The sequence below is a fragment of the Hyperolius riggenbachi genome, chromosome 6, assembly GCF_040937935.1.
Source record: "Hyperolius riggenbachi isolate aHypRig1 chromosome 6, aHypRig1.pri, whole genome shotgun sequence".
Lineage (NCBI taxonomy): Eukaryota > Metazoa > Chordata > Amphibia > Anura > Hyperoliidae > Hyperolius > Hyperolius riggenbachi.
Genome location: NC_090651.1, coordinates 317299369 through 317311679, shown reverse-complemented (window position 1 = coordinate 317311679; position 12311 = coordinate 317299369). Strand labels below are relative to the sequence as shown.

General features: G+C 50.2%; 1 protein-coding gene across 1 annotated transcript in view; it reads right to left on the bottom strand.

Moving 5' to 3' along the window:
• Window positions 1-10925, bottom strand: part of LOC137522866 (galactoside alpha-(1,2)-fucosyltransferase 2-like) — a 78862-nt gene extending 67937 nt beyond the window's left edge. The window contains exon 1 of the mRNA XM_068243007.1: window positions 10831-10925. Coding sequence (XP_068099108.1) covers window positions 10831-10924 — 94 coding nt within the window. The 5' untranslated portion in view covers window position 10925. The remainder of the gene's footprint in view (window positions 1-10830) is intronic.
• Between the last annotated feature and the right edge of the window lie 1386 nt (window positions 10926-12311).

Sequence of the window (12311 nt, the reverse complement as noted above, 5' to 3'; positions counted from 1 at the left end):
GGGTATATGTGCCCAGAGTAGGTAGCCAGGGGTATATGCCCAGTATATGTAGGCAGGGGTATATGTGCCCAGAGTAGGTAGCCAGGGGTATATGTGCCCAGAGTAGGTAGCCAGGGGTATATGCCCAGTATATGTAGGCAGGGGTATATGTGCCCAGAGTAGGTAGCCAGGGGTATATGTGCCCAGAGTAGGTAGCCAGGGGTATATGCCCAGTATATGTAGGCAGGAGTATATGTGCCCAGAGTAGGTAGCCAGGGGTATATGTGCCCAGAGTAGGTAGCCAGGGGTATATGCCCAGTATATGTAGGCAGGGGTATATGTGCCCAGAATAGGTAGCCAGGGGTATATGTGCCTAGAGTAGGTAGCCAGGGGTATATGTGCCCAGAGTAGGTAGCCAGGGGTATATGCCCAGTATATATAGGCAGGGGTATATGTGCCCAGAGTAGGTAGCCAGGGGTATATGTGCCCAGAGTAGGTAGCCAGGGGTATATGTGCCCAGAGTACGTAGCCAGGGGTATATGCCCAGTATATGTAGGCAGGGGTATATGTGCCCAGAGTAGGTAGCCAGGGGTATATGTGCCCAGAGTAGGTAGCCAGGGGTATATGCCCAGTATATGTAGGCAGGGGTATATGTGCCCAGAGTAGGTAGCCAGGGGTATATGTGCCCAGAGTAGGTAGCCAGGGGTATATGTGCCCAGAGTAGGTAGCCAGGGGTTATATGCCTAGTATATGTAATCAGGGGTATATGTGCCCAGAGTAGGTAGCCAGGGGTATATGTGCCGAGAGTAGGTAGCCAGGGGTATATGCCCAGTATATGTAGGCAGGGGTATATGTGCCCAGAGTAGGTAGCCAGGGGTATATGTGCCCAGAGTAGGTAGCCAGGGGTATATGTGCCCAGAGTAGGTAGCCAGGTCATGTGTCCCCCTCCCCAGCAGGAGGGGAGCAGCGCAGAGAAGAGCTGCTCTCCCTTCCTCACTCTCCCCTCCAATGTCCGGGTGGCTCAGGCTGGCAGCGGCGGGCGGAACTTACCTCCGTCTCGTCGCAGCGCCGGATGGATCTGCCACTACTCTGGTCTGGTCCAGACCAGAGCAGCGGCTGCGCACCCGAACTTCCGGCCGGCGCTGGAGCGAGACGGAGGTGAGTTCCACCCGCCGCTGCCAGGCCAGCCACCCGGAGGACATTGGAGGGGACAGCGAGGGAGGGAGAGCACCTAAGGTGAGGGAAGGAGGGGGGAGATGGCCCCCCTTCCCCACCATCCGCACAGCTCTCTCGCTTCTCTGCGCTGGCTCCCTTCCCCTCCGCCGCAAAAGAAAAAAAAACCCCGCAGCTCAGCCAGGCTGAGGGCGCCCTCGGGGACCAGGCGCCCCGGGGCACTTGTCCTACCCTGACCCCCCCTAGCTCCGCGCCTGGCCCATGGTTTGCCTGCTGGAGCAGACAATGTGCAATTTAATTGAGCATGGGGAGGAAACCCTGAGGCAGCTGGAAAAGGGCCAGATGGCAGCACAAGAGGGCTCACAGGTAGTGGAGGAGTTGGAGGTCCCTAACCTGAATGCTGAGGAGGAGGAGCAGAGCGCCGCTGGCGTTGTACGGGGATGGCAGCTTGGGGAGGACGACACGGCACAGGAAGAGGACAGGCATGTGATATGGGACTATGAGGACGATGAAGATCTTGTTGCCAATGCCCACTTGTTTCCCATGGGTGTGCACATGTTGTGCTGCCTTCGCAGGGACCCCCGGGTGATCCAGATGCGTTCAAGGGAGGACCTCTGGATCAACAATTGGGTTGGGGAGCCCAGAGCATAATGTAATTCAAAGAAGCTTTATTAAATATCTAGTAGCAAAGAATTCATACATAAAAACAATATAAAAATCCCCCCTTAAAAAAATCAGAAGCACCTAATATATGGCCTATGGCCATATATTAGTCCTTGTTGGAGTGCACTCCCATTTCTCCAGAACTATATTGTGTACACAACTTTACTCTTCAGGCCCATAGAACAGGTTAGCTACAATTGTAACAGCCAGAAATCCAGTAAAGCTATTGTAAACCTCAGTCACCCCGTTTGCATTAATCTAGCAAGCCTCTATGCATTATGCATATACGCATCCATTACAGTCTTGTACAGGACAACCCTCAATCACTGTGCCAGCCTAAGCTTCTTAAAACAAGGCACTCACGTATCCTTAAAGTGAACCTTAAGTGTCCCAAAAAAAATGAGTTTTACTCACCTGGGGCTTACCTCAGCCCCCTGCAGCTGATCGGTGCCCACGACGAGTCGCTCTGATGCTCCGGGTCCCGCTGGCGGCCACTTCCGGTTTCGCCGTCAGGACCCGTCAGGCTGGGGAACGCGGCTGATACTACGCGTTCCCAGCCAAAATAGCACCCCTATGCGGCCATATGTCCGCATAGGCACCCGTATGCGGACATATGGCCGCATAGGGGTGCTATTTTGGCTGGGAACGCGTAGTATCAGCCGCGTTCCCCAGCCTGACGGGTCCTGACGGCGAAACCGGAAGTGGCCGCCAGCGGGACCCGGAGCATCAGAGCGACTCGTCGTGGGCACCGATCAGCTGCAGGGGGCTGAGGTAAGCCCCAGGTGAGTAAAACTCATTTTTTTTGGGACACTTAAGGTTCACTTTAAGTGAACCTTCTGCTGGGATTCTTCAGGCGGGATGTCTCAGAGAAGACAGCTCAACCGCCGTATAGTGTTTGTGAAGTATCTGCTCAGTCCACCTAGGTGACAGTCAGTTTGCGCAGCAACCTTACAGGCATCAGTAGTGATAAGGTCCTCTCGTGCGACGATAATGTCGCATAGCCGGCAAATGTGAGAGGAGGGATGCGGAGGCACGGGGGACGCCACAGAGACCGCTTCCTGGGTCGGCGTCACACAGCACGTGACGCGTTTCGTCACTCTGGACTTCCTCAGACGTACTGCGCATGTGCGAGGCTTCTCCATTTTATAGCCACGCTGGGACGCATTAAAAATACGTTTATACGCATGAATTGGCAATAGTGACATCTTGTGGATAGATTTGGAACAGCTGTTCAGGAACAAAAAAATATAGAATATCCAAAGCATTAGTATATTCCTCCTCTTCCTTTTATTACTTCTCTTTATTATTATAGGCCTAGCTGCCTAGCTGAAACATGATCCCCTGCTCACTTGTGTTACAAGCAAGGCTGAGGTGACTCAGCGATTGGAGGAGAAAATAAAAAAAGTTAAGGGAAGAAATTACATCAAGATTTAGCCTCAAATTGTGGGCAAAAGACATGGTTCCCTGGATGGAGATGATGCCGGAGTGGCAATATGCGCCAGTTCATGTGTGCATAGTCAGGAATGCCTGTGCAGGCAGTGAAGAGCCGACCCGCTGGTGGGGTCACTATCAGGCCCGGATTTACTTCAGAGGAGCCCATAGGCACAGATGTCGTGGCACCCTAAACTTCGCCCTCCTGGAACCCACAAACCTCCGCGGAACTGCACTACAAGTGTGCTGGCTGGACCAGCAGTCACTTCTCCCTTACCCGTCATAGGTACCTACAGGTTTCCCTTAGCATTAGGTAGCCAGAGGTACCCTCAGTATTAAGTAGCTAGTGGTGCCCAGACTGAAGGCGAGATCTCACCCAAGGAATGCCGAAAGCCAGGTGACTAAACTCTCATTTATGCTCTGCTCAGGACTCAGCATAGGGAAGGAGAGAGGCGCTAGGGGAGGGGAGTGAGCTGGCCCTCTATCATCAGGCGCCTGTAGGCACGTGCCTACAGTGCCTTATGGTAAATCCGGCCCTGGTCACTATCATCACGAGCGCCCTGCAGGTGAGTAAAAAATGTATTTAAGTGTTGGCCTCGGGAATCCTTTAAATAAAAATACAGTATATAAAATACCCATTAATTAAGCCCGTACCTCCCATCCCATTGTTACCAAATTGAAACACTTCAAAAAATTCCTTGAAAAAAAAATGCAAAATAGTTACCTTAGGGCGGGGGTGCCCAATAGGTCCATGTGGCCGCGTCACATAAAACTTTGCAGCCATCAGATTCTGCTGCCGGCTGCTAGCCAATAGGAGAGCAGGAGCGGAGAAAGGCGGCGCGGCCATGACATTATGGCTGAGGGCGGTGCCAGGCACAACGTATCCACGCACGCCGGCAGCCGCTCCCCGCCTGAGCGTTCCCTCTGCCACCACTCTCTCTCCACTCCAGCCTGCCTCAACAAGGACAAGCCCCAAACGCTGCCGTTGGAGCTGGAGGGAGGTAAGTGGCAACTATGCTACCTACACTGAGGGCACATCAGCCTGGCTACCTACACTGAGGGTACATCTACCTGGCTACCTACACTGAGGGCACATCAGCCTGGCTACCTACACTGAGGGCACATCAGCCTGGCTACCTACACTGAGGGCACATCAGCCTGGCTACCTACACTGAGGGCACATCTACCTGGCTACCTACACTGAGGGCACATCAGCCTGGCTACCTACACTGAGGGCACATCAGCCTGGCTACCTACACTGAGGGCACATCAGCCTGGCTACCTACACTGAGGGCACATATACCTGGCTACCTACACTGAGGGCACATCAGCCTGGCTACCTACACTGAGGGCACATCAGCCTGTCTACCTACACTGAGGGCACATCAGCCTGGCTACCTACACTGAGGGCACATCAGCCTGACTACCTACACTGAGGGCACATCAGCCTGCCTACCTATACTGAGGGAACATCAGCCTGGCTACCTACACTGAGGGCACATCTACCTGGCTACCTACACTGAGGGCACATCAGCCTGGCTACCTACACTGAGGGAACATCTGTCTGGCTACCTACACTGAGGGAACATATGTCTGGCTACCTACACTGAGGGAACATCTGTCTGGCTACCTACACTGAGGGCACATCTACCTGGCTACCTACACTGAGGGCACATCAGCCTGGCTACCTACACTGAGGGCACATCTACCTGGCTACCTACACTGAGGGCACATCAGCCTGGCTACCTACACTGAGGGAACATCTGTCTGGCTACCTACACTGAGGGAACATATGTCTGGCTACCTACACTGAGGGCACATCTACCTGGCTACCTACACTGAGGGCACATCTACCTGGCTACCTACACTGAGGGCACATCAGCCTGTCTACCTACACTGAGGGAACATCTGTCTGGCTACCTACACTGAGGGCACATCTACCTGGCTACCTACACTGAGGGCACATCAGCCTGGCTACCTACACTGAGGGCACATCTACCTGGCTACCTACACTGAGGGCACATCAGCCTGGCTACCTACACTGAGGGAACATCTGCCTGGCTACCTACACTGAGGGCACATCAGCCTGGCTACCTACACTGAGGGCACATCAGCCTGACTACCTACACTGAGGGCACATCAGCCTGGCTACCTACACTGAGGGCACATCAGCCTGACTACCTACACTGAGGGCACATCAGCCTGGCTACCTACACTGAGGGCACATCAGCCTGGCTACCTACACTGAGGGCACATCAGCCTGCCTACCTATACTGAGGGAACATCTGCCTGGCTACCTACACTGAGGGCACATCTGCCTGGCTACCTACACTGAGGGCACATCAGCCTGGCTACCTACACTGAGGGCACATCAGCCTGGCTACCTACACTAAGGGCTCATCAGCCTGGCTACCTACACTGAGGGCTCATCAGCCTGGCTACTTACACTGAGGGCACATCTACCTGGCTACCTACACTGAATGCACATCTACCTGGCTACCTACACTAAGGGCACATCTACCTGGCTACCTATAATGAAGGCATCTATACCTAACTACCACCTATACCTGGCTACCTATAACGAAGGGACCTATACCTAGCTACATATACTGGAGGGGCACTTTTACCTGGGGGCTGTTCATGACACCGAGGGGTAGGGGTGTTGGAGTCTGTAACATTTGAAATGTTGGTAGATCTCCTGGACTCTGCAAGTTTTAAAGTAGCTCGCGAGCCGGAAAAGTGTGGGCACCCCTGCCTTAGGGACTTAATTTTTTTTATTATGTATGTCATGCGAATATATTACTTTTAGTTTTGCAAAAAAGGAATTGTAATTAGTGAAGGACGCAAACTGAAAAAATACACCTTTATTTCCAAATAAAATATTGTCGCCATACATTGTGATAAGGACATCATTTAAACAGTGTAAAATGGCAAATGGGCAAATAAAAACGTGAGTTTTAGTTACAGTAGAATGTATTATTTTAAAATTGTAATAGCAAAAAATAATTCTTAGCAAAATGTACCACCCAGAGAAAGCTTAATTGGTGGTGAAACGAGATATAGATCAGTTTGTTGTGATCAATAGGGATAAAGTTATTGGTGAATGAAAAGGGAGGAGCGCTGAAGGGTGAAAATTGCTCTGGTCCATAACTGGATAACATTAACCCGGGGGGAGGTGCCTAGCCTTACCCCCCCCCCCCCCCCCCCCCAAGTGGTGCCTATTTTTCAACCATCCCATTGTTGTGCCTAACCTTAAACTCCCCTGGTGCCTAAACTTAACCCCTAAGGAGCCCCATACACACTACTAGTACTAAAAAGCCCCACCTCCTAACCCTAACCCTTAGGGCCCGTTTCCACTAGAGCGAATCTGCATATGTTTCCTGCATGCAGATTCGCATAACCAATACAAGTGGATGGGGCTGTTTCCACTTGTCAGGAATTCTGTGCGGTTTGCTGTGCAGAAAAAATCTGCACGGCAGACCCGTCAGAATTCGCATACCACACACCCGCACGCGAATCGCCGGTAATGTAATTTAATAGGAAAACCGCAAGCATTTTTGTCTTGCAGTTTTCCATGCGTTTTCGCGTGCGTTTTCGCTAAAAAACTCATGTCAAGGCTTACCGGCATTGACATGGTTAAAATCGCATACAGCAAACCGCGAGTGAAATCGTGTGAAAAAACGCATGGAAACGCAAACAAATCTGCACCCGCATGCGGATTTGTTGACGTGTTTTCCGCAACGGAATCGCAACGCACAAATGGAAACGGGCCCTAATTCTTGTGATCGCTTTAAAGGACACCTGAAGTGACAGGAATATGGAGGCTGCCATATTTATTTCCTTTTACACAATACCAGTTGCCTGGCAGCCCTGCTGATCTATTTGGCTGCAGTAGTGTCTGAATCGCACCAAAAACAAGCATGCAGATAATCTTGTCAGGTCTGACAATAATGTCAGAAACACCTGATCTGCTGCATGCTTGTTCAGGGTCTATGGCTAAAAGTATTAGAGGCAGAGGATCAGAAGGGCTACCAGGCAACTGTTTAAAATTAAAGTCTCTCTTGCTTCCTTTGAACATTTCTGTGGTTTTCCCATTTCTGCAGTAAAGTTTTGCATTCTCTGATTGGTCCAATACTACCGAGTATTTCTGATTCAGACTATATTACGGATTCCATAAAAAACAATATTTAAAAAAAAAATTACCTTTACTTTATTAACAAAAAATGGCAAAACAGCAACACTTTCTGCAGAAATCCGCCAGAACGTTGCAGTATCGGTAGTAAGCAAGCATTTGCTGAAATCGGAATTTCGCCGTAATTGAAAATCTGCATTTCCGACCATCCCTATCTGGGAGTACTGTCGATGGATTGTGCTACCCAGCTGTCCCACTGGCCACCCGTGAACCTCAGCGACCCGTCGGCGGGTCCGCTCTTCTGCACATGTGCGGGCGCGCGCCCAAGTCATCGGGTGTCCACTGTGCCTGCACAGTTAGTCGGCGCAGGCGCAAGTAGCTTGCAAGTAGCAAGAGCTTCAGGAGCTGCTACCAGAACAGCAGAGCACACCGGAGCTGCGGTGAGGGACCGAGGGACTCAGAAAACATCTAGGGGCTGGAAGAAGCCTCAGGTAAGGGCTGGTGCACCCCAGAAGAGCTTTTCTGAGCGCTTTGTGATTTTAAAAACTCCTGCTAATGTTTTCCTATATGTGTGTGTGTGCACACTGGAGCGATGTGATTTTGTAAAAATCCCCCATAGCCTTGCGTTAGCAAGAGCTTTTAAAATCTCCAGTGTTTAAAAAGCTTGTGTGGTGTGCACCAGCCCTAAGTAACAATTGCTAACTTGTTTCAACTTGTGAGCCCTTTAATGGTGGCCACTAATGATCCAATCTTTTTCATCCAATCTTACCATTTCTATGTAATATAAGGGAATTGCCCAAATTATCCATTCAATATATTCACTCATTTTACCCTTATACTACATAGATTTGGTAAAATTGGACGAAAGAGATTGGATCATTAGTGGCCACCTTTAGACTGCTGGTTAGTTGAGTTCTGGATAACCGGGACTCTACTGTATATTATTTTCACATTACATACCAGCATGCTACGTCCACCCTTTTTTTATATACATATACACACACTCTTTCATAATTCCATCCTTTTTGTTGTTTATACAAACAATAAATAAAGTTTGGAGTGTAATGAATAGTTAAATATTTTTTCTTTCTGTACAAACAATCGTTTTCATTGAATTGCATTAAAATCGAACATACAAATCATAACGTGTGTGACCACCTTAAATCGTCCTTTAACCTATTGCCGACCGCGTCATGCCGATGGGCGTGGCCTTGGCATGACGCGGTACTGGGGACAGCCGTGTGACACGGCTGTCCCCTCCAGAAGCAGGAAAGTGATTGGCTGGCAGGGGAAATAAATAAAAAAACATGGAAATTTATTAAAAAATAAACAAAAAAATAATAAATAAACAAACAAACATCAGGGGGCGATCTGACCCCACCAACATAGAGCTCTGTTGGTGGGGAGAAAAGGGGGGGGGATCACTTGTGTGCTGTGTCGTGCGGCCCTGCAGCTTGGCCTTAAAGCTGCAGTGGCCTATTTTACAAAAAATGGCCTGGTCTTTAGGGGGGTTTAACACTGTGGTCCTCAAGAGGTTAAATCCAACAACCATTTGGTTTCCAGTAAGCACATCCACCCTGACTAAAATCTATTAAACTGTCATTGCCACTGCAAGATCTCAGGGAAACCTTTGCTCCATAGGCATAACAATCACCTCTTGCAGAAAGGGGGGGGGGGCGGAGGCTTTGTGGGCCCCTCCTCCTCCCTCTACTTAAAGCGTATCCGAGATGAAAAACTAACTATAACAAGTAACTTGTCTATATATCTTATCTAAAGTTTAGATAGTTTACACAGCAAATCTAGCTGCAAACAGCTTTAATAGAATATGAATATTTCTTCCTGTGATACAATGACAGCAGCCATGTTGTTTGTAAACATTACACAGAGGCAGGCTTATCTGCATCTTGAGCAAAAAAAAACTAATCCCCCCTCCTCCTCCCTCCTCCCTTCTGCCTCTGAAATCTCTGGCTAGTAATACCTCCTCCTCCTCCTGCCCAGACTGAGCTCCCATGAGCCCTTGCTACTGTCTGAAAGTGCCTTGGCTCTCTGAAAACCTGTGGGCGTGGCTTCTTTAGTTTATAGGGAATTAGAGTATTAAAACAAAACAAAAAAAGTATTTGGCTTGAGGAATGCCCTATAAACAATAGGAAAGGAACACAATTATGCTATGAGTAAAAATTCACCTCGAATCCACTTCAACTGCAAGTGCAGCCAGTTAGTAAAAAAAAAAAAAAAACGCTCCACATTTGCTCGCAAAAATCTTCCCCATCACCTCTTGCCGCCATGCAGAATAGCGAGTAGCGGAGCGTGTGTAGTTTTTTTCCTGCTTCCAGTCGCTGCTTCACAGCAGGACACTCTCTGGTCTCAGCTGCCGTTCGCTGGCTCCTGATCACCTGACCTGCATGGGGTTTGGGGACCAAGGTGGCCCCATGCTATCATTTTTGCAGGGGGGCCTATTAAGTCTAGCTACTCCACTGCTTTGCTCATTACATTGTGGGCAAAGCCTGCTTCTATGGACTGACATCCAAACAGCAGTAAGGACAGACATGCAGGGCCCGCTAGGTAACAGCCAGTTTACGTATAAACTTGCTGTTGGGACTTTTGAAGCATGACTGGTGGATCACACTGGACTCAGTAACTGATAGACAGACATATAGCATGGCCATCCCAGGATTTTCAAGGGGGATTCCTGAAAGGTCTCCCTCAGCCACGTACAATACAGTATAATAATATAGTAGGACATCATGCTGGATACACAATGTTATTTCCCATCCGATCGACCGACAACGGGATCAGGAGCAGTTTGGATACAGATAATAATGTGGACAGCCGACATTGCTAATGAAGGGGAAAGTGAAGCATTCACACAGCAGGGCACAGGGCTGTGCTCATACCTGATTCTGTTAAGTTTCCCAGAGCTGCTCCATGCTCTGTACACACACTACTGCTCCATGCTCGGTACACACACTGCTGCTCCATGCTCTGTACACACACTACTGCTCCATGCTCTGTACACACACTGCTGCTCCATGCTCTGTACACACGCTGCTGCTCCATGCTCTGTACACACGCTGCTGCTCCATGCTCTGTACACACACTGCTGCTCCATGCTCTGTACACACGCTGCTGCTCCATGCTCTGTACACACGCTGCTGCTCCATGCTCTGTACACACGCTGCTGCTCCATGCTCAGTACACGGGCTGCTGCTCCTTGCTCAGTACACGGGCTGCTGCTCCTTGCTCAGTACACACACTGCTGCTCCATGTTCTGTACACAAAGTCATATGTAGCAGGGAAAAAAAAGGGGCAGTGCTGTGAGCTGCAGGATGCCTTGAGATATTCTGGTGTCTCAACTTGTGCCTTTCCCCAGACACAGCACCGGCCCTGGTCTGAGGGAGGGTTCTGGGCAGCTGTAATCCCCCTGTGTTTGCCTATCATGTGATCTCACCCACCTTCTGCAATAGGTTTCTTCATCATTTCCTGAGACTTTGTCCTCTGTGATGTGTCTTCTAGGCAGGCAGAGCAGGAACAGAGCACCTGTACCATAATCACCTGCTGGGATAAGGAAAGGGGTGTCATTAATTGGCAAACTAAACCAAGCAGTGATGTTCAGTCATTGTGGGTGTGGCACATTTTAATTCTCAGTGAACTGAGGACATTAGATTGAATGTGTACACTTCATAATGTAAATAACACTTAATTGAATCAATTATTTGATTATTTGCATATTAATATTTTAAATATTGAGGATTTTGATATTACATGCTAATTAACTACTTTACCCCCCCCCCCCCCCCTTAAGGACCAGCGCTGTTTTAGCTGATCTGTGCTGGGTGGGCTGTGCAGCCCCCAGCACAGATCAGGGTGCAGGCAGAGCGACCAGATCGCCCCCCTTTTTTCCCCACTAGGGAGATGATGTGCTGGGGGGGTCTGATCGCTCCTGCCTGCCTGGGTGTTGCGGGGGGGGGCACCTCAAAGCCCCCCTCCGCGGTGAAATTCCCCCCCTCCCTCTCATCCCTGTCCCCCCTGGCAATCTGGGCTGCACAGGACGCTATCCGTCCTGTGCAGCCAGTGATAGGCTGTCCCCTGTCGCATGGCGGCGATCCCCGGCCGCTGATTGGCCGAGGATCGCCGATCTGCCTTACGGCGCTGCTGCGCAGTAGCGCCGTTCAATGTAAACAAAGCGGATTATTTCCGCTTGTGTTTACATTTAGCCTGCGAGCCGCGATCGGCGGCCCGCAGGCTATTCACGGAGCCCCCCGCCGTGAATTGACAGGAAGCAGCCGCTCGCGCGAGCGGCTGCTTCCTGATTAATTAGCCTGCTGCTGCGTTGCTGGTCCTGCAGCTGCCACTTTGCCGACGCGCGGTATAAGTGCGCGGTCGGCAAGTGGTTAAAGAAATTCACATTTACATACAGTTTTTAAAGAGGATCTGCAATGTAAAAAAATCCCGCTGGGGGATACTTACCTCGGGAGGTGGAAGCCTGTGGATCCTAACGAGGCTTCCCCCGTGCTCTGGTGGCTCGGCAATCCAGCACTGTGTCCCCCTGAAGTGCAGCGAGGTAAATATTTACCTCTCCGGGATCCTGCGCAGGCGCACTAGCTGCTCTTCATTCGGGTAAGGTGGAAATAGCCAAACCCGATCGTATCCGCTCTACTGCACACGCGCGAGTCCTTTGCGCCTGCGCAGTACAGCGGATACGATCAGGTTTGGCTATATCCGCCTAGCCTGAAAGAAGAGCTGATAGTGTTCCTGCGCTAGATCCAGGAGAGGTAAATAAATCTTCTCTTGTCAAGCTTGTCGGGGGAGGTTTTGGGGGATTGCCTACAGGCTTCAGAGATTGAGGAAGCCTTATTGGGACCCAGAAGCTCCCCCTTCCGGGGTAAGTATACCTCAGAGCAGGGGTAGGGAACCTATGGCTCGGGAGCCAGAT